We start from the raw sequence: 27,786 nt of genomic DNA, 5'->3' as shown, positions 1-27,786 counted from the left end.
GAATATTAAACCATTCTTGCATCCCTGAAATGAATCCCACTTGATCGTGGTATATAATCTTTCTAATGTGTTGCTGGATCTGGTTTGCCAATATTCAGTTGAGGAATTAGGGTAATACTGGCTTCATAGAACGAGTTTGGGAGTCTTCCCTGTTCTTGGATTTTTTGGAGTAGTCTGAGGAGGATAAGAGTTAGTTCCTTCCTAAATGTTTTCTAAATCTCACCTGTGAAGCCATCCAGTCCAGGGCTTTTATGTGCTGGGAGTTTTTTGATTACTGCTTCAATTTCACTAGTTGTTATTGGTCTGTTCAGGCTTTCTGCTTCTTCTTGATTCAGTCTTGGAAGACTATATGTTTCCAGAAATTTGTCCATTTCCTCTAGGTGGTCAAGTTTCTTGCCATACAGTTGTTCATAATAATTTCTTACAATCCTTTGTATTTCTGTGGTATTGGTTGTGATTTCTCCTCTTTCATTTCTGATTTTATTTATTTGGGTCCTCTCTCTCTTTTTCTTGATGAGACTAGTTAAAGGCTTGTCGATTTCGTTTATCTTTTCAAAGAACCAGCTCCTACTTTTGTCGATCTTTTGAATTGTATGTTTAATCTCTATGTCATTTAATTTTGCTCTGATCTTGAAGATTTCCTTCCTTCTACTCGCTCTGGGCTTTGTTTGTTGTTCTTCCTCTAGTTCTGGTAGCTGTAGGGTTAAATTTTTCATTAGACATTCTTCTATCCTTTTTAGGTAGGCCTGTATTGCTATGATCTTTCCTCTCAGGACTGGTTTCACTGTGTCCCATAGGTTTTGGGTTGTTGTGGGTTCATTATAATTCATTTCCAGAAACTTTTTGATTTCCTTGATGTCATTGTTAACCCATTCATTATTTAATAGCATGTTATTCATTCTCCATGAGCTTGAATGTTTTTGAGTTTTTTCCTTGAGTTTGATTTCCAATTTTAAGCCATTGTGATCTGAGAAGATGCTTGATATAATTTGAATTTTCTTGAATTTGTTGAGGCTTGTTTTGTGTCCTACCATGTGGTCTATCTTTGAAAATGTTCCATATGCATTTGAGAAGAATGTATATTTTGTTTTTTTGGGTGAAAAGTTCTATATATATCAACTAAGTCCATTTGATCTAGAGTGTTGTTCAATGCCTCAATATTTTTGGTGTTTCTTTGCTTTGAAGATCTGTCCATTGTTGACAATGGGGTGTTAAAATCCCCTACTATGAGTGTGTTGCTGTCTATAACCTTTCCGAAGTCTTTCAAAATTTTCCTTACATATTTGGGTGCTCCTAAGTTGGGTGCATATATGTTTACCAGGGTTATATCTTCTTGATGTATTGTTCCCTTAAGTATTATAAAATGTCCTTTTTTTTTTTTTATGGACTTTGCTGTGAAATCTGTTTTTTTCTGATGTAAGTATTGCTACTCTAGCTTTTTTTTCATGTCCATTTGCTTGAAATACTTTTTTCCATCCCTTCACTTTCAGTCTGTATAAATCAGTTGTTCTAAGGTGTGTCTCTTGTAGACAGCATATATGTGGGTCATGCTTTCTAATCTATTCAGCTACCCTATGTCTTTTGATTGGAGCATTTAATCCACTTACATTTAAGGTTATTATCAGTAGGTGGTTATTCATTGTCATTTTCCCCCTTTGTCCCTTTGTACTTGTGTTCCTCTCTGTCTATCTCTATTTCTTCATCTTCTTAAAGCAGACCCTTAGCATCTCTTGCAATGCTGGTTTGGTGGAGATGTATTCTTTTAGCCTTCTTTTGTCCGGGAAACTCCTTATTTCACCTTCTATTTTGAATGAGAGCCTTGCTGGGTACAATATTCTTGGTTGTAGGCCTTTCTTTTTCATTGCTTGGAATATTTTTTGCCATTCCTTTCTGGCTTGTACTGTTTCTGCTGAGAAATATGATGATAGCCTATTGGAGCTCCCTTGTATGTTATTGTTTCTCTATTGCTGCTTTTATGATTCTTTCTTTGTCTTTGAATGTTGACATTTTAATTATGATGTGTCTACAAGTGGGCCTGTTGGGGTTCATCTTCACTGGGACCTTCTGTGCTTCCTGGACTTAGTGACTCTTTCTCTCATCAAGTCAGGGAAATTTTCTGTCATTAGTTTTTCAAAGAGGTTTTCTATACCTTGCTCTTCTTCTTTTTCTGGAATTTTTATGATACGGGTATTATTACATTTCATGTTGTCCTGCAGCTGTCTTAAAACCTCTTCATTCTTGTTCAGTCTTTTTTAGTTTGTTGCACTGTCTGGGAATCTTTTTCTCTGTTGTCCTCCAGCTTGCTGATACGATCTTCTGCTTTCTCTAGTCTGCTTTTAATTTCTTCTACTGTGTTCTTCAATTCACAACTTGCATTCTTCATTTCCTCCTGGCTCTTACTGATAGTTTCTATGTCCTTTTTCATGCTGGTGTAATTCTCAATAGTTCCTTGTAGTTTCCCTGGAGTTCTTTGTAGTTTTCCTTGAGCTCACCGAGCTCATTGAGCTTCCCCATGTTCCATGTTTTGAATTCCATATCTGATAGTTTGCTTCCCTCTATTTCATTTAGTACTCTTTCTGGGGATTCTTCCTTTCCTTTCGATGGGGGGTTGTTTCTCTCTCTCCCCGTTTTTGTGACTCTTATTGTTTGTTGCTGCTTCTTAGATTGATCTGTACTTCCTGGATCTGCCCCTGGTGGCATCAGATCGTGTACCAGTCTGGGCCTAGGGAGCCTGTCATATGTGATTTTTAAATGTCTTGTAATAAAGCACCTGTGACAACAAGCTGCATTGCTATGGATTTCCCTAAACACACACATGACTTTAAGTACTCTTTTTTTTTTAATCCTTGCCCAAGGATATGTTTTATTGCATTTAGAGAGAGAGGAAGGGGGGAAGACTGGGGTGGAGGGTGGGGAGGCTGGGAAGACATGCGATGGAAAGAGAAACATGGATCCGTTGCCTCCTGCCTGTGCCCTGATGGGGTATCAAACCCACAACCTAGGTATGTGTCCTTACCAGGGATTGAACCTGCAACTCTTGGTGCAGAGGACAATGCTCTAACCAACTGAGTCACCTGGCCAGGGCTATACTGAATTCTTTAGAAAACAATGAAACCACAAAATATATTTTTAAATAATTGTAAAATATTATACAAACACACTAGTAAATTTAGAATTGTGGCTAGAATTCATTTAATTTACTCCCATTGTCTAACTAAAAGGAAGGAATTTAAAGCAAATGTATTCATAATCCTTCAAAGAATGCTAACAGAAGAATGTTTTAAAATGGAATTCCAGAAGCTTGGAATTTAACGTCCTATCATATTTTAGTTGTGTGATGGCTATTGTGAAGAATGCTATTATTATGAAAGAGTAAATCTGATGTGAACAGATTCCAGTAGTCAGATGATTCTATTTATAGACTTTACCAACATTCCACAGAAAAAGTTCCTTAAACTGAATTTCAAGCAGCTAGAGGCAAATTTAGAAATAAACAGAAATTTGATATGCAAAGAAACATTTTAGTGCTTCCTTCCAATGTTCCCTTCAACTAAGACCCAGCTCCACATATTTTTTCCTGTGAGATCTCTCCATTTCCTTTAAATGGTCCGCTCCATTTTATTTTTTTGGCTTTCCATGTATGGTATGAAAATTAGAGAAATGACCAGAACTGGGTAACAAACATGGTAAGAAAATACCCATCAAAAGTATCACAAAATCAGTCCTCGCTGGTGTGGCTTGGTGGATGGAGCGTCAGCCTGCAAGCCAAAAGGTCCCTGGTTTGATTCCCAATTGGGGCATGTGTCTGGGTTGCAGGCCAGGTCCCAAGAGGTGTATGAGAGGTAACTACCCATTGATGTTTTTCTCCCTCTCTCTCATCCTTCCCTCTCCTTAAAAAATAAAAAAATCTTTGAAGTAAAGAAAAATATCATGAAATCATCTAAAGACTTAAAACAACAATGACACCACTTAGACCTGAAAAATCCTTTGCCTGTTTAGGCACAAATAGAGAAACTGTAGTCTTCCCATTTTATATGTGATATCAAGGTTTTTGGCAAAAAAATCTACGCAGAGGCCACTGTTTCAAATCCTAAAGAATTTTATGAAATCACACTATAATATGGAATTCTTTCAAAATTTATTTCAGGTGAGCATAAAAATATATACATTGTTAAGTCAATCATCTGGTATAAGAATGCACAAATAAAAATAAATTGTTTAGAATATTTCCACTGTATTTTAATGTTTTCTTGATAGTAAAACTTTGTGATAAATTATTTAAGGCTCACTGAAAATTACAGTACATGCTACAGACTGATTCCCAATTCAAAACTTATTAATTTCCCATAAATTCTGTTATACTTTTTAAAACTTCAGTTTCTCTAAAGTGAAACAAAATAGAATATCAATCCCATTTTGAAAATAAAATCGTGATTGAAATTAAGACAGCTATATAATGTAAATTGACAATGACAGTCTTTTCAAAGACATTTTATATCATGTAAATTTTCTTTTCTTAAAGAATTTTAATTATTTATTTTTAGAGAGAATAGGAGGGAAGGAGAGAGGGAGAGAAACATCAATGTAAGAAACATTGATAGATTGGTTGCCTCTCACACATTCCCTGACCAGTCAAACCTGCAACCCAGGCAAGTGCCCTGACCTGGAATTGAACCAGAGACCTTTTGCTTTGTGGGATGATGCCCAATAAACTAAACCACACCAGAAAGAGCTAAATATTCTTGATATAGCCAAGCATCCAACAGCATTTCATGAACTCCAACAAACCTTTAGTCTTCAAGGACTTACATTCTGTCCAATGCAGTAGGTTCCAGACCTTGCTAATCATACAATCTCTTACCTAAAAGTCATATTATAAATACAGATGATTTAGGCTACAAAGTGTCCTAAAATAGTACTAATTTTTACTTTAATTCTTTGGGGAATAGACTTCTATAAGTGTTCTATTTACTACATAGTATTCCTAGCTAACCTAGATCCTCAATTTAGAAATACTGGTTTAAAATTTTATAATCAAGCCAATTAGTACTTACACATATGAAATAGGTATTTTACTTATCATTATATTTTTTTAAAGTATATTTTATTATTTTGTTACAATAGTTTCAATGTTTTTCCCCTTGGCTCCCCTCCGCCCAGTACCCACCTTCCCCCAGCAATTCCAACCCCCTTAGCTCATGTCCATGGGTCGTGCATCTAAGTTCCTTGGCTTCACCCTTTCCTATATTATTATTTTTTAATTAATTAATTAATTAATTTTTAGAACAATAAAAAACAACAATTCCCCCCTCTCAAACTTAAGACCGCTTATAATCTTATAAAGGACAATGGGTGAAGATCTTGTGCTCCTCTAGCTGCTTCAAGCTGGATATGGTTGTCATCCTACCTACCCTTGGGTCCAGAAATCCCTAATAAGAGTGGGGGTGCGGAGGGGAGGGTGGCCTTCCCACATGGGGAAGGATCATGCAGACTCCAGGTCAGTTGGCTGTCCCTGGACAACGGTGTGCTTGGTTTAACAGGCTGGCATCCTTGCTGTACTAGACAATCACGCAGGTAATGAGACGATAGGCTTATGCCCTCTGGTTAAATTTTACTCATTTGTTTGTGTAGTTCATTAGTCTCCTGTATTAGGTGATATCATATGGCATTTTTCTTTCATTGCCTGGCTTATTTCACTCTTATTGTTATCTTTAGGTGTAATACAAATTATCAAAGAAGGTTTTGAATGTACATATATCAACTACAGCATCAACATATACTTTTAGAAAAAATTTTATTTGTAATAGAAGTTATAGCCTTTTAGTTAACATGAAATTATGCAAACTTGTCATTCCAAATTGATACTTTATGAGCTTTTTTTCACTGAGACAAAAGATATTTTTATTTTTTAGTAATGATACTTTGTTACACAAACACAAATAATATTTTGATTTTTTATTCCTTTTTTTTTTTTTTTAACACTAAACACATTGCAAGCCACCTATCCAAGTCACAATGCCTGGAATTGTGGTATGGCTTCTGATCAATTAGGCTTGTAGTAGTTTTGTTTCGTTATACACTTGTAAGACTCAAGGTAATTTCAAACCATGCATCTTGGTAGGTGACAAAACACTAATGAGACCTGAGTTTAACAAGAAATGGTATATAGGCAATCTATATTAGTAAAACTAAATTGGTTATGATTATTAAAAGAAACAAAACTTAAATGGCTGGACAATAATGGATAGAAGGAAGCAAGTCTCTAAGAATTTGCTTTCTTCTTCGCAAATCTCCTTGGCCACCTGACCCAAGTGGCATGAAAGAAAGAGTAGCAGTTCCTTGCTGTTTGATGCAGCAATTCCATTGCTAGAATTATACCAGAAGAATCCTGAAACACAAATTCAAAAGAACTTATGCACCCCTATGTTCATAGCAGCGCTATTTACAATAGCCAAGTGCTGGAAACAGCCTAAGTGCCCATCTGTAGATGAGTGGATCAAAAACTGTGGTGCATTTACACAATGGAATACTACACAGCAGAAAGAAAGAACTCCTACCGTTTGCGACAACATGGATGAAACTAGAGAAAATTATGCTTAGTGAAATAAGCAAGGCAGCGAAAGAAAAATACCATATGATATCACCCAATACAGGAAACTAATGAACAATACAAACAAATGAGCAAAATAGAACCAGAGGCAAGTAAACAAAGAACAGACTAACAGTGACCACAGGGGAGGGGAAAGGGGGAAAGAAGGGAAAGAAGGAGGAGGGTTTAGTCAGGGAACTAATATAAATGACACATGGGCATGGACAACAGGGTGAGGACTGACTATGGGAGAGGGGGGAGGTGGGCGGGGCAGTGGAGAGCAATGGGGGGGAAATGGAACAACTGTAATAGAAAAACAATAAAAAATAAATTAAAAAATAAAATAAAATAAATAGCAGCAGTTTCTTTCATTTTTTCTTGGTATTTGTATCATATTCTGAGGAATCTGCCCACTTTATTCCTTTGACATATTAAGTTCCTCCTCTTTATTTTTCCTTTGGTTTCCATGTTTCCCACCAACCTTCTGTATCCTCAACAATAAAAGTACACATCCCAAAATTATATACCAAAATACTGAAGAAAATGCTTTTGTAACTTGATTTTCACATATTTCTTCCAGAATATAAATGGTTTAAGGATAAGAATTAAAGTTTCCTAAAGATCAGATACAATGCCATTGTAATAATGCAACTGAAATACTTGAAAATAATAAATGTTTACAATTCCAACTATATTCCATAGGTCCATAGACTTTTAAAGGTATCCTGCTCTACTCTGCTCTGACAGTAATTTATCAATTTAGATTTTGCTGGTCTCACACACACACACACACACACACACACACACACACATACACACAGTTACTTTAGAGCTCCATTTTGAAGAAAAACAAAGTTTTCTTTCAACTTTCAAACACCAAGAACTCTTACTCACCCAGAGAATACTCTGGATCTTTAATTTAATTCTCTAGTCTCTATTACTTTTAGTTATTTTTTCAAGCATGATTCAGGAAGTGCCGGCTTTGTTAATTGTAACATTGAAACAAAATTATTTTCAAACCACCTGACTTTGGGGCAAGCCAGAAAGTGTTGGTTTTATCCAAATTATAAAGTAATTTTGAATAGAAAGGCAAAATAATAATCCAAAATAATTTTAAACTAGAAATGAGACCTCCACAACTCTTCTCTCTTAATAAGGGAGAAGCTGAATAAGTGACACAAAACTCAGGATGTCATTGTGCACTTAGAAATAAATGGTCATACCCACCTAAAAGAACAGTATTTATTTGGCTTAAAAAAAAAAAAAAGTCCCATTCCTAAAGTAAAGCAAACTACAAATGAACTACCTACACATTTTGTTTCTTCTCGGACACTTTCCATAAATCCAATTATTATCTATATTGTATCTCCTCAAGCCTTGGGGTAAGCACCTTTGATCTCTTCCACCCTGTCTGATAGAGGAATGTGTTGTTAAGCATACAACCAGTACCTAGGAAAGCTCTTGAGATTAACAGCAATTTCGATTTTTCCAAGGAAGATCCAAACTCTGAGAGCAAAATTATTCCACATAAATATAGCATTTTAGGCAGCAGACTTCTAAAAATTTTCGCTAAGTTAGTTTCTTTCTTAAAATACATCAGTCATATCTTATTTGACCATCTATTCAAGCAGTTATAAAAATGTTAATCTTGAACGGTAAAGTTTATTTAGAAACAAGATTTTATTGCTAGTTTCTTAAAGCACTACTGGCATAAGGTTTGCCATCTAACAACTTCACAACAGCCTCTGTAGATCACTCAATGTCACATTATATTTGCCAGACAAACTATAACTGAGTTTTATGGTAAAGGTCTTTTATAAAGCAGCAAGATTTTATTTTGCTTTTTCAACAGGACGTTTTATATTAAAGGAGATCTTCCACACCCACCATCTGCATAAAGCCTGGGGGGAAAAACAGAATTCAAAAAATGCCCTCGGCAACTTCTCTTTACTTTCAAGGGCCCAGAATCTATACAAAGACTGAAAAACCAGTAATATCAAGAGGTGACTAGCATTTATCTCATTTTTGGAGAACTGAATAAAGAAGTCAATGACGATTGATATATATTTTCAGTTTCCAGAGAAAAAAGGAAATACACAGTTTTCTAGAGAGGAACTTCCTTTATTTATGATGACATGATGCCACATTACCCTGATCTGTAACTATTTATGAAAAATAATTTTGTGATCACTAATGCCATTCTCTCAGGCTGTTCAGGTCTCACCCCCATCATTTACATTTTAAATAACTTTCTTTCTCAAAGAAAAAAGAGGGAAGGAGGTTTATTTGAATGATAAACTATTCAATTTTTCAAGAAGAAATGTCAGATACATTTCTCTTAAAAATAATAACCATGACTGGTGCACATCACTCTAAAAAAGTAAAAACCTTAACTTGTTACTAAGGGCACAAAGCCACCTTTTAATTTCTTTATTTGAGAAAAAGTGAAGTAATTGTAATATGCTTTCTTTAAAAAAACTTGGTTACATAAAATGAATAAATCTCAGAATGTTGAGTAAAAGAAGGCAGAAAACACAAGAGTTCACATTGTATGATTCAATTTGTATGATGTTTATTTTCAAGCAAAACTTAATCTATGTGATATGTCATAAAAATGATTTATCTTGGTAACTCAGAATTGACCAGCTACAATGGAGCATGAGTCTTCTAGCACCCATTGATGGCGATGGTGTTTATATTAATGAATATATACATTCATAAAATTCATCAAGCTGTACAATTAATAATAATGCTATTTACACTATACATTATACCTCAATATTTTAAAAAATCCCTATATGTATATAAATTAAAACAATAAGTATAGTGAGTAAAATTACATGTATTGGCAAGAATGGCACCAGAGATAGAGGGGATGACCTGTACCCTCTAAATGTATGATTCCCTTCTAAATGTATGATTCTTTAAATTTAGAAAATGGTCTGTTTATAAAATCTAGAGCCAAATAATTTCAAATCAAAACAAGTGCATTGACTGTGTATTCATGGGAAAAGACGTTTACTCTAAATGCTTCATGTACTTGTTAAGCAACCTATATTATTCATTTAAAAAATGCTAGATATTAAATTAATTTCATGTTTTATAGTTTGTTTACAGGGTACAAATGGGGTAATTTTATCAGGTTCAAACACATTTAACTTGAAGAACCTGTTAATTCTGGCCTTGTGAATGCAAAGCAAGATGTAACATGTCAAAAACAACTGATGTATTCTGTCAAACAACAAATTATGGTTGCAGATAATTAGAAATGTAATATAGACGAGTTAGGTTTGGGTTTTTTAAAAGCTGCAAACACTATACAAATATTTACAGTAAAGCTTTTAATCCATACAAACTTTCCATATTTTTTATAAAAGCTTAAAAAATCTGGAATTAAATTTTAAAAGTTCAGTGTTTTGTCTCCCTTCTCACGCGATGAGTTGTTTATTCTCCTTTGTTTCTACCAGATTGAAAGTTTTAGATTTTCCTTCTTTGGTTTTATATTTATCCTTATAAACTGTAAGGATATTTAACTGTGCTAACTCTAAAGTCAATACCCCTACCATTCTCATGAACAGAATCAAACCCTTAAATTGTTTTAATTCTTATCATTTACACCAATATAAATTTTATTTATAATTTTGAAGTTATATCATTATATTAAGGTGTTATACAGCTATTGCTTGTTTAGATTTACCATCTTGTTGACTAATTCATTTATCATTCTTCCCTGAAGCTTTATTCTTTTTTCTGCCTGAAATACATCTTTTAGTAATTTGCTCAGTAAGGGTTTTCTTGATGGTAAATACTCTCAGTTTTCATATGAAAATGTATCATTTTGACTTTTTTCTTAAACCACAATTTAGCAAGACATCAAATTCCATCGTCACATTCCAGTACAGTAGCCATTAGCTACATATGTCTTTTGATTGAAAAGCATTTTTTTTCTTAAAAACAATGACTTTTAAATTAATAAAGAAAATGGTCAAAGCTTTAAATTTAAAAACTAAACAATTTTTGGAAAATATGATGTATTTTTAAAAGTAGCTTTAATTAAAGTGTAGTTGACATAAAATAACTGCAGATACTGAAAGAGTACAATTTGATGTTCTGGCATGAATACACTTGTGAAACTATTACCACAGTCAAGATAATAAACATATCCACCACCCAAACATTTCCTCATACACTTTTGTAATCCCAGCCCCTTGTGTAACTTTCATCCCCAAGCAACCACTGATTAACTTTATCATTATAGTACAGTTTGCACTTTTAGAATTTTAGATTAGAATCATACATTATTCCTGTCTAATTTCCTTCACTCAGCATAGTTCATTATTTTGATATTAACTTATGTTGCTGCATGTATCAATAGTTCATTCCTTTTTATTGCTGTGTACCATTTCATTACATGATGTACCACAATTTGTTTATTCATTCACCTGTTGATAGACATTTGGTTTTTTTATAGCTTTTGTCTACTGCAAATAAAGTTGCTATGAACAATCATGTACAAGTCTTTGTATGGACATATAGTTTCATTTCTTTTGGGTAGCACGTGTATATTTAATTTTTAAGAAACTATTACAATTTCCAAAATGTAAAACTGTAACAGGGGTCCCCAAAAGTCCCCATAGCCCATGGTTTTGGGAATGGGGGAAGGGGACAGTGCAGCCTTTAAGGTACTTTGCATATCTATAGCTAGTGGCTAGTTTCTTAGTTATGCAAATGCCTATGGCTGCTTCACAGCACCAAGTATATGGAAGGGGCTTTGACCATAGAATGGTGACAAGAAAGCTTACGGCGCCTGCTTGAAGAGCGCCATGCGTTTTTGAAAGGAAAGGAAGGAACCATTTGGTCTGAAAGAAGGAAAGGAGCCAGGCAGAATGAAAGGTGGCAGTCATTTGGCGTGCTGCGCCACACAGTTTGAAGGACTGCAAAAGGACCACACCAGCCCGCCATGAGGTCCAGTGTATAGGATGAGAGTCATGTTGCAGCATCTAGACAGCTTTATAGGAGAGCTGGTCCACTATGGGAGGCGGCCATGTGGCCTGGGCTAGTAAGAAAGCAGGCCTGCTGCAGCTGACTTGGAAGCCACCAAGGACTCTGCCTTGAAGACCTGGACTCTATCTGGACTCTTGGAACTCAGGACATGCAGAGAGGACTCTTTTAGGACTTGTGCCTTTCTTAGACTTCACCATGATCCAGTGTAGCATAGCAGCTGCTTTTCTGGACTATTATATGGAGGCTGATGACATCATACCCCAGATCCTGAAGGAGAGAGTGGGAAGATAAGAAATGGGGAACTATTGGGTTTGGTTTTGGTTTATAGCTTTTTGGGGAGCAAGGGAAGTGCTGGGTCTCAGGGGAGAACAGGGCTCTGAGGGAGAACAGGGCTCCAGTGCCCCCCCCCCACCTCCCCAGGTTGGAATATTGTAAATCGAGATCTGTTTTTCTCAACACTAATTGTTGAGTCTTACACCAAGGCGCCATGTAAACAAACTCCCTTTTGCTAGGTAACAAAACCACACCATTCTACATTCTCATTAGCCATGTATAAAAGTTCACTTGTCACCAAATCTTAGTGCTAATTCTTAGTATGGTCAGTCTTTTATATTTTAAAAATTTTAATAGATATATATTAGTATTTCTGTGGTTTTAATTTGCATCTTCTTTATGAGTAATGATATTAAGACTTTTTAATTTTTCCTGACAACTAATAATTTCATATTATTTGAAATCTGAAATGTGTATATCTTCTTTGATAAAGTATCTATTAAAACTTTTGCCCAATTTTTTTGGAGGGTTGTTTGTTTCTTATTATTGAGTTTTGAGAGTTCTTTATGTATTCTGGACATAGGTCCTTTATCCGTTACATAACTTGCAAATATTTTCTCCCACAATTTGACTCCCCCTTCCATTCTTTTAACAATGTGTTTAGAAGAGACGTTTTTACTTTAGATAAAGTCTGCTTTATCATTTTTTTCTTTTTATGAATCATGCATTTGGTATCATATCTAAGAACTGTTTCCTAACCCAGGGTCACAATTATTATCTCCTATGCTTTCTTCTAGAACTTTTATATTGTCCCTGTAATTTTTATATTTAGATCTATGACTCATTTTGAATTATTTTTGTATGTAGGATGGGGTAAAAGTCAAAATTATTTTTTACCAAGTAATTTTTTTTTTTTTTTTAGTATATGGATATCCCAATTGTTACATCACCATTCATGGAAAAGACTATCCTTTGCATCTTTCTCAAAAATCAATCAACCATATAAATGTGGATCTCTTTCTGGACTCTATAATATTCCACGGATTATTTGTCTATTTTGATTAATGTAGCTTTATTAATAAGTGTTGAAATAAGGTAATGTGAGCCCTCAAATTTTGTTCTATTATATTTCAGTGTTGTTTTGGCTATTTTAAGTCCATTGAATTGCCTTAAAGATTTTAGAATCAATTCAAAAATTTCTACCACAAAAAAAGTCATTAGGGTTGCATTGAATATATGAAAAATTTAGAGAATATTAGCAACAATACCGAGTCTTCTAATCCAGGAGCACAGCATTGCCCTCCCATTTATTTAGATGGTCTTTAATTTCTCTTAGCATTGTGTTTTTAGTTTTCATTATATAGGTCTTCACATCAGATTTAGTTCTGATTACTTCATTTTTTATTTCATAATTCATATTGAACATTTTTACTAATTTAAAATAGTATTTTACAGGGGAGCAATGGGCAGCAGCAGCTTGTTCCAGGCTAACCATCTGAACCTGTTTCTAAGAGCACCTTTTCTCCAACCTCTCAGTGAGCAAAAGCAGCCCCGCCTAGGCCCTCTCCTGGTGTGTCTTCTGTCCTAAGCTCTTCTTGTTTCACTGTCCCCAGCTTTGAAAAACGTACTCTCAAAATCACTTGGATTCATGTTGTGAAATCTTTCCTGCACAAAATCAAGAACCTACAGGCCTACACAAGGCAGATTGGCTCCAACTGGGTCCCTGTCCAGTAACATCCCAGCTGAAAAGGATAAAGTGAGATCACAGACAAGGAGAGGTGGTCTTCACAATTTTGTAGATCTCAACACAGAAAAACTGCAGTCTTAGCAGGAAAAAGTACCACGATTAATTGGTGAAGTTTGTCATGGCACGGGATGGAAGAGGGTGGCATTTAAAGCCATGCATATGCTACCCCCCATCTAGACAGCCTTTAGTCTTCTCGGGTTTTTTGTTTTGTTTTGTTTTGTTTTTAATGTGTAGACACCTCTTTAGTGTCCCTAATTACAGAGCACCATGAAGACTCAATCAAGGGAGTCATCCTCTGAGGGTTTTCCACTTTCCTTTCCTAGGTGCTTCCTGGATGGTTAACGTAGAAAAAGTTACTTTTCAACTTACAGTTCCTACCAAGTCTATTTCCTGGTTCACAGAGAGCCAGCTAGACTATCCCAGACCCTCTAGTATGAACCTACGATCTATCAGCAATTATGTCTGCAAAACACTGTGTGCTTTAGTACCACACATCAATCAGAGTCAGAGCAAGAACACTCTTATCTCAATATTTTGTTGGAGTTGCTCATGTATGCTCCAACTCATCTCCTCACATTCTGCTTCTAAAATTAGGCACGGAACATATGCCAGTCTTGCCTCAGATGGGGACATTCTCCACTCCTGCTTCCTGACTCCAGTGTACTACCTGTGAAAAAACCTCAAGTTTCTTCCTTATCAGAAGCCAAGTTTCTCATTGGGGGCCTTAACCCTCACGTGACCAAGAAGATTAAAGTTGTGCTGCAGCTTGGGAAGCAGAAGGCTTTTCAGAAACCAATCACTAAATGCAATTCAAGACCCAAAGCTCAATTCTCAGAGTGTAATTCAATTTCACTTTTCATTCTTCTACTAATGGACCTTGAGAACTGATGTGAAATTTCTGGTGAGGGAGCAGACCATACGTGTACCTATAACAAAGAATGATTTCGCTTTATCTAGAAAGGTTGTCTTCTTGTGGACGACAAAAGGGATTCTATGGAAAGCAGCCTCACAGCATGATCTGATCAAATTTCTATCTGGCAGATTATGGTGGGTAGTCATGCCCAGGCATACAACGTCTTCACTAAAAGGCCTATCATTGCCTTATGCAAGCCCTGTCCATCATTTCTGTGCATCTATGTTAACACACCTTTGAAGTGCATCCTTTCAGGCCCCTCAACAGAGCACATAATCTTAATTACCCCGTAATCCAACCTTCACATGGCCACCTGCCCCCCAGATAGCACATAATTTTAACTATTTTGCAATCCCATTCCTGACTTGCCTTCCTCTCTCCCTGTAATTTTCCTTACCTTCTTTAATCTCAAATACATAAAAGAAGCTGCAAAATTGTTATTCTCAGGAACATTTCAGATCATGCTCCTTGGCATATGTTTGGCTCAAATAAACTCATATAAAAATTCAAATAAATAAAAATAAAATAAAATAAAATGGTATTTTAAAATTTCCAATTATTTATTGCTACTATTTATGGATACAACTGATTTTTGTATACTGATTTTGTATCCAACAAGTTGCTGTACTCAGTTCTAGAGACTTTTTTGTGGATCACATCAAATTTTCTATGTAGACATTCATGTAATTTGCAAATAAATAATTGTACTGCTTTCTTTCTAATCCAGTTGCCTTTCATTTCTTCTTGCCTTATTGCACTGTTTAGAACTTTGAGTAAAATGCTGAATATAAGTAACTAGAGCAGAAATCCTTAGCCTGATATTAGGGGGCAAGATTCAATGTTTCACCATTAAGTATGATGTTACCTATAATTTTTTTGTAGGTGACCTTTATCAGGTAGATAGTTTTTTATTAGCAGGTCTTTTTTTTTTTTTTTAATCAGGAATGAATGTTGGATTTTATTATATTTTTTTTCTGCATCTACTGAGATGATCATATGGTTTTACTTATATTTAGTTTATAAATATGGTGAATTATATGGATTGACTTGTAAGTGTTAAATCAATCTTGTACTACTAGCATCTACTTGATTATGATGTACTATCACTTTTATATATGGTTGGATTCAATTTGTTACAATTTTGTTACAAGTTTTTTGCATTAATGTTCATAAAATATATTGATCTATAGTTTTTTTCCCCTAATGTCTTTTTGTCTGATTTTGATATTATAGTAATGTTGACCTCACAGAATGAATTCAGAAGTATTTTCTCATTTCCAATCTTCTTCAAGCATTTGATATAGAACTGCTTTTTCTTTTTTAAATTTTGAAAATTCCCTAGTGAAGCAATATGGGTCTGGAATTTTCTGCCTGGGACATTTTAAACTATATACGTAATCATCTTAATAGATATAGGCAATTCAGATCATCTTTTTTGTGTGTGAGTCAGCTTTTGTTAATTTGTGTCTTTTTTGGCATCTATTTCATGTAAGTTATTAAATTTTTAAATAACTTCATTAATAATTTTTCTTTAATATTCTTTTAGCTGTAAAATAAAAGAGATGTCAATTTTGTCACCAGCCCTTAAAATGTTTTTTTTTTTAAATTTATTTTAGAGAGAGGGAAAGAGAGGGACAGGAACGTCAATGTGAGAGAAACATCCATTGGTTGCCTCTCCCATGCTCTGGACCAGAGACCCAAACCACAACCCAGGCACGTGCCCTGACCTGGAATCAAATGAGCAACCTTTCGCTTTGCAGGACAATGCCCAACCAGCTGAGCTACACCAGTCTGGGCCTCATCATATATTTTTCTAAATATCCTGTTGCTACGCTCATAGAAGAGCTATCAATTTTAAAATTTTACCGTAATGTATACATAGTGATTTTGCAGTTCTAAATAGGTATTGCTCATAAAGACTTACTTAAAAGTAGTTATGTTATTTCTGTTCTGCCAATATGAATTCTTATAAGTCATCTGATCTAGGCCCTGTTTTCTTATTCCTAAAGATGAGTAGTTACATGAAATGAATTAAGATCTTTTTAGCTCAAAGAGTTTAATTTCATAAATAAAAATATTGATGTGTGATTCTGAGTTATATATTTATTACATGTTATTTTTTCCTTTCAATAGCAAGTGTATTTCCCTGAAAGTATTTATTCAACGAATGCGATTCTATAAAACAAAAACAGGAAGAACTTAATATTTCATGTAATTCTGCTGATAATAGATCATTCATTCTCTAGCAAAATTGTTTGTTTAAACAGATATCTATAAATCCTAATTTTAAAACTTTTTAATGAGTGAAGAGCAGAGACATTTGATATTTGTCCTAGCTATCTGTAGTAATTTGTAGTTTTCACTCATGCATATAACAAGTTAGCATTTATAATGAAACACAGCCAAAGGATTCATATGCCCTCCTCTCTGCAGCCATATCCAAATTGGTTTTCCAAAAACAATAAGAAATGTAATGTGGTCTTTTCAATTTTCCCAGGACACTTGCTGGTAACTCTAAATTTTATTTAGACAATGAAGTTCCTTTGTTTTGTTTTGTTTTGTAGTACTTTTCTTTATCAAAATACTTTATTTCATTATCTTTTTTAACTGTTTAATTTACTAATTTCATTAATTTATTATTTTAGGTATTAAACAGGGAACCAGAAATGACCATAGACATAATAAAAGGGATTTATATGGGATTTATATCCTTGCCTAAGCAAGGGAGATTGGGTCTTTTCCTCATTAGTTATGAAGAAGCAATTTTCACAACAACCAATCAACTACTACTCTAATACCTTAAAATCCCACAGAGTCAAAAGATCTATTTTGTACAAAGAGCAATGTTGCATAATTTTTTAAGAAGTTCCATGTTTGTGGCAACTAATAAAATTGTAAGCTAACTTTTCCAAGGCAGGAAAAATTTCAGTTCTAAAGATTATCCAGACTATGTATGAGAATGACATTGTTTTTTATTATCTAGGACCACTAAGACGCTGCATGAGTTTATCCATGATGCAAAAGCTAAAATCTTAAATGTGTATGTTTTTTGTAACATAAGCTGTGCTTTTCAATCAGTCAATCAGATGAAATGAGAAGCATATTAATTAGGAAGAAAGGACCCTTAATAAAATTTCTCCAGAATTTTTATTTCAACAGTCACATTTAGTTTTCAAATAAATAAATACCATCCTCTCAGCTGGGCAAACAAGTAAAATCCAGCTATCTACTTTTATAAGAAATACCTAAGTTTCAACACAGATCATTTGAAAATGAGAAGGAAAATGTCGTCTGGGTGAATGGCAAGGAAAAGGAATCAGAGGTGGCAATGGAATACTACATGGCATTAAAAAGGAATTTTAACCTTTTGCAACAGCACAGATGGAACTGGAGACTGTTATGCTAAGTGAAATAAGTCAAAGAAAGAAAAATACCATATGATCTCACTTATAAGTGGAATCTAATAAGCAAAAAAGACTAACAACAAATACCATATGATCTCACTTATAAACTAACAAGCAAAATAGAATCAGAGGCATGGAAACATGGAACAGACAGCTGTAAGATGGGATGGGGGAGGCTGGAAGAAGGTGAAGGGATTAGTCAAAAGATACACGCATGACCCATGGACATAGACAACGATGTGGGCATTGGGGGTGGGGTGAGCAGAGGGGGGTAAAGGGGAGAAAATTGGGACAACTGTAATAGCATAAACAATAAACTATTTAAAAATAAATATAATAAAGGGAAAATAAAGAGCAGACTGGAGAGATTTTAAGGTGAATAGTAAAAAGAAAAAAAAGCCTTATTTTATATCAATAAAAGATACAATCCATTTAAATTAGTCATTAGCCATTATACATATGACAAATATTTTCATGAAAACACACGGTGACAGTAGTAAGACAGATAAAAATATCATTTTAAGGATTTGACAGATAATAAAAACACAGAAAAAATTTCAAAGCAAAAGCATGAACAATCTTAAGTTATACCCTAGAAACATAAATACATTCTTTCCAAATTCCCACAGATTTACAAAAATAGACCATGTGCAAGACCACAACCAAATCTTAAAAAATTCTATAAAATAATCACACAGATCACACATTTTAATAACAAGATAATAAAACTAAGAAACATATATAACACAAGGGGAAGCAATTATTACCATCATTATTATCTAAATGTTCAGAATTATATATTTGAAAAAAGTTTTACATATTGCCTCTGAAGAGAAACTCATTTGAATATTGTGTCTTTCAACAAAGTCATGCTTAGGTATTATTATTCTATAAATAATAATTACAAGTGTTTTTTTTTTTTTTTGTTAAGGCTAAAAGCCTTAAATTGCAGGGAGACTCAAAAAGATGAAGAAATGGATAATTTTCTTAACATGTGTTCAATAAAACCCCCATAGAAATGCTTATTACCAATCTTTTATCAAGGAATGTCAACTTTCACTTAAATACTAAAAAACACACAGGAACAACGTACAAGTTCAAAAAGATAGGAAGAAAAAGCCATTCATAAGAACCAAAACTAAGACACAGAAAGACAAAGAAAACCAAGAGAGGAAAACACATTTTAGAAAATCAAAAGTCTTAGAGACCATTGCATTTTACCTGCTTTTATTCCTGTAACAATACTAACCATTATTCATAAGGATGTTTACAGAACCATGACCACAAAATAAGCAAACGAATACAGACATCCCTTGCTTTTCAAAAGTCTGTTTTAATCTACTTGGCTTTTATTAAAGGTCTATATTAATGTTTGTTTTCACTAACTGAAAGTAATATGAAGAGGATTTTTGCTCTTGCAAAAAAAGGCAAGAATACCATTAAACACTTGTTTCGCAGAGAGCCATTATAGAGGCCGGCACCTGGGGCAGAGAGTGGCATTGCCAAGCTCCTTCCCAGTGAAACCAAGGGTCCTTATGACTTTTGATTAAATTTAGTTTTAAATCCTAGCTCTAGAAATCATCTCTATCTCTATCCCTTAGAGACCTAGGCTTTTTCCTGGATAATTAGCAACTACGGAAGCAGCAGAAGACCTGACTCATGGTCACGCCATCCAGACCTCTGGCAGCCTAAAGATAACATCTTGACCAAGTTGTTTCAGTGCCTGAGCCCTAACGTAGAACAACCCTTTGACTACTTCCCATGAGACCTGATAAGAGCGACACCGGAACAGAACTCAGAACTATCCTCAAGACTGAAATAAATGATTTATTACTCTTCCTCATCTCCAGCCAGTCAGTTCCCAATACGACCCCAAACTTCCTAATCCACAGTGTTTTGTGATTTTGCCCTATATACTCTGTAAGCTACACGCCATTGGAGTTTGGGCTTTAGAGCATCAGCTTCCCATTCTCCTGGCTGGCACTCCCTTTGCACTTCTCAGTGTGTAGTGTTTGGTTCTGTCTGCACCATGTGGACCAACTCTTTCTGTGCTAGAACACCGAGGAACCACACTCAGCATCAAGCTCCCATAGCTCTGAACTGTGTCTGTGAGCATCTGTGCTTTGTCTCCACTTACTTTGTGTATCTAGTAAGTCTCTTTACTGTAATGTGCCAATATTGTTATGCAATAATTACATCTCAATGACAAGTACTTTATATTCAGACCTTCACTCTATTAAAATTATGAAATTTGAAAGAAAATCCTCAGGTACTCAGAGTATGCGAGGTGCTTTATATTCTGAGTCACGGCCAGGGCAGGGATCCTGCCATTAGTACAATAAAAGAAAGTATTATCTCTCTCTCCCCTGACCGAACATCTGTAGTACTTATTGTCTCTGTCACTCATTTGGCACACTCTTTTGAAGTAGTAAATTTTTCACATGCATCTGATCTATCAGAATGAATTCCTTAAGGGCAACAGTGACATCTTTTTCATACAATACCTCACAAGTAGACATTTCTTAAATATTAATTGACTATTGTTAATTAACTCACTAATGCCACCAACATATCCTTTCTTCAACAACACCTTTAGAGCATGGCTACCAGTTCTAAATTCTAGAGTGCCTATACTTTCAATTTTTCTGGGAAACTAAAATAAAGAAAACAAAGCAACAAGGTCTATTAAAATAGCTAGATTTTAGGTAGGTGGCATTAAATAAAATAAATTTATTTTCTTTAGATTTATCCTATTCATTCTAATCAAAGGTCTTCAAACATCTAGGTTATATCAGAATTGGGTGCAGTGGGACCTAACACTGTTTTAAGTTCCAGTCCATGGACTGAGAACAACAACACCAAGAATGAAAACAAAGCTCTACCATCTGTCCCCAATCTATTCAATCAGTGGTCACCCCCACAGTTTTTAAAAGGCTCCCCTGCTCTTGGTCTTAAGCAATTCAACCTTATAATAGTTCTCAAACTTTACCATGTATCAGAACATTCTTAAAAACTTCTTAAAACACAAATTGCTGGGGTTGTACCCGCAGTTTTTTATTCAGTTAGGTTTACAGTAGCTCTAAGTATTTGCATTTCTATTAAATGTTCAGGTGATGCTGATGCTTCTCATCCAGGGACCATATTTTGAGAACTATTACCTCATCTATTTCTGTTATGTTTATTGTGCCTGATTAATTCATTCAAACCAAAGATTGATTCTTCCTTTTTAGATGAAGCTTGGTTTCTTTGCCTACTCTTCTAAAGAGGTGTTAGTTATATATAAATGGTAAACATCATCTTCATGTGGAGCTTTTCAGCATGCTACCAAATGTTTTTGGACAACCAATGAGGAACTCCCTCAATTTTCCGGCTCCAAAATACCACACAACCATTTGGAAACTCTACAAGGAAGCACCAAAGTAATTATTGTGTATACATTATCCCGATTTGGAGTGACAGTGAAGCACATATTATTCCCTCTGCGAGGAATGTTTTTCCCTCTGTCTAACTTGGTTAACTTCTTTTTTTTTTTTCAGGTCTTAGCTTAGTGATGACTTATACAGGGAGGCTTTCCTTTTCTTCCCCACAATCATGTTAAATCCTCCTTTTGTGGGTTCTCATAAAGTCTGTGTGTGGTTGAATTTTTTACATTTGTTTATATAAATATTTTATTAATAGCTACTTTCCACGTTAGACTATAAGCCCCTATAGACAGGGAATGTTTTTGATTTTGATCCTCATTATACATTATTTTCTGTCCTTAGCACAATTATCAGGTACATCAAAGATGTTCAAATAGAGCTGAGCTTTTTAAGCCTTGAGAGGTAAGAGAAAGTACTCTTCTATACTCTGTCCCTTTATCTATTTTCAGCTACCCAATATTCAAAATTAGGGGGGAAAAAAAGACTTACCTTTCCTAAATAATTCTTGGAGACTTTCAGCACTTTGATTTAATACGGCCCATATTTCTTCTTCCTGCAGGGGTCCACCCCGAACCTCCAGGGCTTCGGCTAGTGACACGTGCATATTACCTAGGAAACAAAAGGAACAGATGGTCTACACATCAACAACTTCACTGCATTTGCAGTAGTGAAAGTTCTACATCAGTGATGAGAGACTATGAGGTCCCTGTCTACCTAAATTCTCACTATGGCTTTCAATCTAAATAAAATCCCACACTAAAATTCATAGAGGGTAAAGGAATTGAAGGGAAAAAAACTTCAAAACAACCACTTGCCCCAGCACAATAGAGTCAACCTCAGAGACAGAATTAGAGAATAGTGGTACTATTTCATGAGAGAAGACAGACAGATTTTAGGGTCTCAAGAGGCTAAAGTGCAAGTGTAGGTTGTTAAACCAAAGCAGCCAGACAGAAATGAAAGCCTTACAGATTACAGTTCCAAATTTCATCCTATCCATCCAGGTAAAGAGCAGGAGAAGTAGAGAGATGACCCTACAGGCATAGTAGGAGAAGGGAGATGGAATACATATGTCTTCTATTCATTGATTGATTTCTATATCTCCAATACATATACTATAACTATAAATTGTACACTGAATGGACTTAATTATTTCTAGACTCAGCTTTGCTGCTCAAGAGGTTCAGGACAGGCCTCCCCAAGCTGTGCCATTTTGGCATGTGAATTATTTTGAGCTGATGACAATTGAGACCGTGCAGGATTGTGAGAAATTTTTACCTTTCCTTAGAGAATTTAAATTTGGGGCCTTGACCATAGTAAGAATTATTATTAGAGACTACTTTTTTGTTTTGGACATATCTAGAGGACAGGGCAAACATCTAAAATCTGTTTTTCTTATTGTCCCTTATACGACCTTCCTCCCCTCAGAAGTCCCAAGGTGCCTTACTTCATCCTTAGTTCAGAATGCCATATTGTGTCTCATTTTAACTTTCTGTCTCTGAACCTCTGGTTGTGGGGTCTCTGACTATCTCATGGATGTATTTAAATTTGGTTATTTTCTCTTATTGATGTGTCTCATATATATATTTAATTAGACTAACCAAAAGAACCTTAAAGAATAAAGTTTCTTCCTCCCCTACACTGCCAACTTATCATTTGCCTCAGGAATGTTACTTCCCCTCTTAATCTCAGTTTCTTATTTGTGACATAGGAATAATAATAATAATAATAATAATAATAATAATAATAATGCTGTTTCCTATGACAAGGAAAGAAGTTATGCCTATAAGCATGATTCATAATCTAAGACTCTACAAAAATTTAGAAAGGTGCCTTTGTGGTAACATTTTTATAAGGGCAATATTTTCTTTTTTCTTTTCTTTTCTCCAAGGGTCAATTTTTTCAATGGCATTCAATTAAGTAGGCGATATACTGATAACCTTTAAGGTTTTCTATGGGTGTCTCAATAATCCTATTTTCATTTTGGAAAGGAGAAATGCAGCTAATCAAAACCTCCTATATAGATTTTTGTGAATTGATAATTCTTGAAAAGAAAATTGCTCTTTACAAAGATTATTAAGATTTCTACTGAGACCAAACCCATTTAAGCATAAAGTGCAATATATATGTTATGGTAGGCAGAAGCCAATGGGTTGGGAAAAGAAGCCCGAGGGAATGAAAAATGTTAAATAGCTATTTTCTGTAGTTATATCTTTTGTTAGATTTTTAAATTAAACTATAAAAGATTAGCTAACAAAAAAGCTAATACTTTCTTTTTATTTACATTTATGATAATTTAACTCAGACTAAAAAGCAAGTCCAGCTACAAACGATGTGGCTTTCCTTTTCAAATTTACTATAGCATTTTATGCTTAAGAGTCTGCCCTGAGGGGTGCCTACTTAAGTGCACAATGTGGTAGCTAAAAGGGAAGATGTAAGATATTGCTTTGAAAAGCCAAACATTTTTATTTAGCTTGTGTAAGAAGTATGATTATTTATTCAGATCCCTCCACTACCACCAAAATTCTCTAGGTTTTTCTTATACTTTGTGATAAAAAAGGAAAAAATTAAGAATTAAATTTATTAAAGGGAAAAATAGAAACTTCAATCCTTTCTAAGATACCTGAGTTATCTTCTAAATAAAACACTATATTAAACTGGAATTTTCAACAGAGGCATCAAGATACTATTAGCAATCAGATACTAACATGACTTGTGAAAAAGACTATCCTGTTGCAAATTTCCAAGATAATATATCTGAGAAGCTGTTAGATAACTCTAAAGCCAACACACAGGTATGAAGAGTAGAAAGAAAATTGCAGAAAGAGAATTTCTTTGAAGAGGGTTGTGCTGATTTTTTTTTCTTCCCCAAATAAGAGGGGTGTGGGAAAGTGTCGTTTCATCTCAAGCCAGTGAAAGAAGCTTCAGTGGGACACCTTGGAGTGCTTGATGTATGTTCCCTGGAGTTAGGGGGGCACTACAGATTGAGGCCTGATACTTTCGGGATGTAAAGGCTTATGTATCACTCTGAGGCAGCTGCCAGTGGAGAGGAGGGCACACAAGACTCAGAGTAGGTGGCATGCTGTACTGGGAGCTAGCTGTGCTTCCATTAGTGGAGGGAGGGCGCAGGGGTCGGGGAAGGTGGCAAGAAGCAGGGCTACGAAGAGGGCCAGCCTGAAACTAAGATATCCTACCAAGATGACTTAAAAGGTCCCCAAATTTTATATTGTTGTAATTGTTCTACAACTCTGTGCTTATACTAAAAACCACTCAAAGTACATTTTTAAAAGGTGAATTTTATGGCATGTGAATTTCAATAAAGTTGTTTTAAAAAATTCTTTCCAGGGTACCACTCAAGGTTCCCAGAATACCACTGGAAGAACAGGGGATGGGGAGAAGAAGTGGGGAAGAAAAGGAAGACTGAAGGGAGAAAAAGAGGAGGAGAAGAGAAGGAGAAAGAGTTCGTTATTAGTTTGCAAGAAGAAATTTTTTTTGAAATATCACAGGTACTTTATAGTTCCAGTGAAGGATTCTGAAGAACCCACAAAAGCACACACAAGAGAAAGGGTCACCCTTAAAAACATATCAAGTTCAAAAGAATGAAGCCATTTTACAACAGGAGTCAGGTATAAAATTGTTTGCCTCTCTACCTTCCTTCCTTCTCCCAGGTTAAGTCCTGGTGGGGTCAGATATCCGTCGGCAGCCGTCCGTCTCGAGAGACGATGGTGTAGCTTCTTAAGAGTCTATCTGCACCGCCGAGAATGGCTGTGCAGTCCGACTCGGGAGTGACACGTATCTGTCTCCTCCCGTGTTGAAGCTACAGAGCCTGGGCAGGGTGATATGGAGGGTCTGCTGTTGCCCATGCAGCAGACCCCCCCTCTCTTCGCAGCTGAAGGGTCCAAGGGAAAGACGGAGTCAATACAGCTTGGCTTCAGGTGCGCCGCAGGAGTTGCCGGTGTTGACTACAACGTCAAACCGCCTTAGGGACTCCGGCTCCGGATTTTCTGTCGGGGTTTACTCCCTTAGCCTTTCCCCTGAAGAGGTATGCCGCAAGGCAGCGGAGGTTTTTTGGAGTCAGAGTTTTCCTTCTCTGATGTGCCCTGACTGGAAGATCGAACCAGCGACACTTAGCTCGCAGGCAGACGCTCAATCCACTGAGCCAAAACCAGCCAGGGTAAAGGCGTCAGATATAGCAACTTGCTAAATGGGTGAGAAGATAAGCAACAAAGTGAGAAACCAATCCCATTGTCTCCTAATCTGCCGCTAATCCTAGCTAGGGGATCAAACCTGCAACCTTGGTGTATCAGGACAACACTCTAACCAACTGAGCTACCCAGCCAGGGCCTGACTAGGCACTTTTAATTATGGAATTGACTTTGTGTTTTCCAGGTGACTGTTGTTATTATTATAAAAGAGTAAAAAGAGAATTATGGACCTGAGTTTTTACATAGAGGCAGGGAAGATTTCCCCTTGCAAAAGAGAGAAAATATAAGAGCAAGAGTGAGAAAAGTGATGGATGAAATAAGGTGCTTTGGATTTTATCTTCTGTATTGTATTATGAAGCAAATGATAATATACTGTACAGTGTGAGGCAAAAGTAAATTTATAGTTCTGAGTATGCAAAGTAGAGTTTATTTGTGCATTATTATTTATTAATTATTGTATTGTTTTCCATACAAACAACTGTAAACCTACAATACTTTTGCCCCACCCTATAGTTTTAAATCTTAATATACTGCCCTGACTGGTGTGGCTCAGTGGATTGAGCTTCGGCCTGCGAACCAGAGTCACTGGCTTGATTCCCAGGCGGGGCACTAGTCTGGCTTGTGGGCCAGGCCCCCAGTTGCGAGTGTGTGAGAGGCAACCACACATTGATGTTTTTCTCCCTCTCTTCCCCTCTCCCTTCCCCTCGCTCTAAAAATAAATGAATAAAATCTTTAAATCTTAATATACTGGTTTTACTTATTTTTAAAGAAACTTTTATATTTTATATTTTTATGTTTTTTCCTATAAATAAGAAAATTAAAAAATAAAAAGTAACTTTAAAACACAACTTTCGTTGCTTGATTCAGTCAGGTCTTAATTATATTTTATTAATTCTCTGTTAATTTATATATAAATTCCTGGCTGGAACTTGTTAGAATTCTAAAACACAGAGGGAACATTTGAATTTGTAAAGCAATGTCATCAGCTAAACAGAAGAAATTTGATGTTTTTACTTTATAGCTTTGCTAGAAAATGTTTAAGAATTTTGCCCTGGCCAGGCGGCTCAGCTGGTTGGCAAGTCGTCCTGATAAGCGAAGGCTACAGGTTTAATCCCAGCAGGGCACAGGCAAGAATCTACCAATGCATGCAAAAATAAGTGAAACCACAAATCAATGTATTTTTTCCCTCTTTCTCTAAAAATCAATAAAATAAAATAAAAGATTTTTAAAAATGCCACACCCCTGTAATCACTGAACCTCAAGATTTAATGTAATGTTAAAGCAGCTTTCTCAAAATCAAACAACAAAACTATACCTTATATATTGCTTGCCATCATTATCTTTGGCAATTGCCTACCATTATCATCTCCCTCCATTAATTTTATTCACATTATTATAGCCATCCAGGTTCATTACCTCCAAATAAAAGATAAGACAAGGAAATGAAAGAAATGCAGAAGTTGAAGACAGATGCAAAAAAAAAAAAGTGGAGAAAAAATAGCTTGAAGTTAACCAATAGATGAAGGAAACAATTCTTAAGTCTATTACTTCAGTTGTTTACTTTAGACACAGTACTAGATAACCTGGGGTACATATATGACTGGCGTATTTTACTATCAAAATAGCCCTGCTTTACAATAAACATAACCATATTGTTCACTTTTAATTCCTTGAAACTTGTTGGCTATAGGATAACTAGACAGTTTTTGGAAAGACTTTCAAATAAGAAAAATAATTATATTAGATAATCAGAAACAGGTATCATTGTCATGACCTTAAAATCGTGGCCACTGTTAGGCAAAGCCACAAAGGATTTCTAACATGCCATTTAATCCTGAATGATGTGTGCCCCTCACAGATAGGAAACTCGTAAGTGATTTTAACAGAATGAAATAGTAAACAGATAAACCAAATCCAATCAACTGGTATAACAATATGTCTATAAGTAAACTAATGAATTAGAAATGTTTAAGTTGATTCTAAGAAAATAGGACCATAAGAGGACCCTGTTTCAAGAACAAAACTATTATAAAATAGAGCTCCAGTGTGGCCACTAGTTTGGGGCAAAGATCCAAGACCATCCTAGGTAAGAACTTCTTACTGAGCAATAAGAAACCATAATGAGTTGAGAAGGCAACCCCCCCAAATTGTAAGCATCTTTTACCCAGAAAGATTCGCCATTCAGTTTATAAAAATTTAAGAAAAGCAAACATATATATGTTATTTTTTTTA

At 35.4% G+C, this 27,786-nt stretch overlaps 1 protein-coding gene across 1 annotated transcript in view; it reads right to left on the bottom strand.

Moving 5' to 3' along the window:
- Positions 1 to 21,957, bottom strand: part of PTPN13 (protein tyrosine phosphatase non-receptor type 13) — a 168,840-nt gene extending 146,883 nt beyond the window's left edge. The window contains exon 1 of the mRNA XM_090266264.1: positions 21,842 to 21,957. Within this exon, the coding sequence (XP_090122390.1) occupies positions 21,842 to 21,956 (115 nt within the window). The 5' untranslated portion in view covers position 21,957. The remainder of the gene's footprint in view (positions 1 to 21,841) is intronic.
- Between the last annotated feature and the right edge of the window lie 5,829 nt (positions 21,958 to 27,786).

This window comes from Furipterus horrens, unplaced genomic scaffold (genome assembly GCF_987537825.1).
Source record: "Furipterus horrens unplaced genomic scaffold, mFurHor1.1.pri manual_scaffold_2, whole genome shotgun sequence".
Lineage (NCBI taxonomy): Eukaryota > Metazoa > Chordata > Mammalia > Chiroptera > Furipteridae > Furipterus > Furipterus horrens.
The sequence above is the reverse complement of the archived record's forward strand: the minus strand, read 5'-3'. Positions and strand labels throughout refer to the sequence as shown.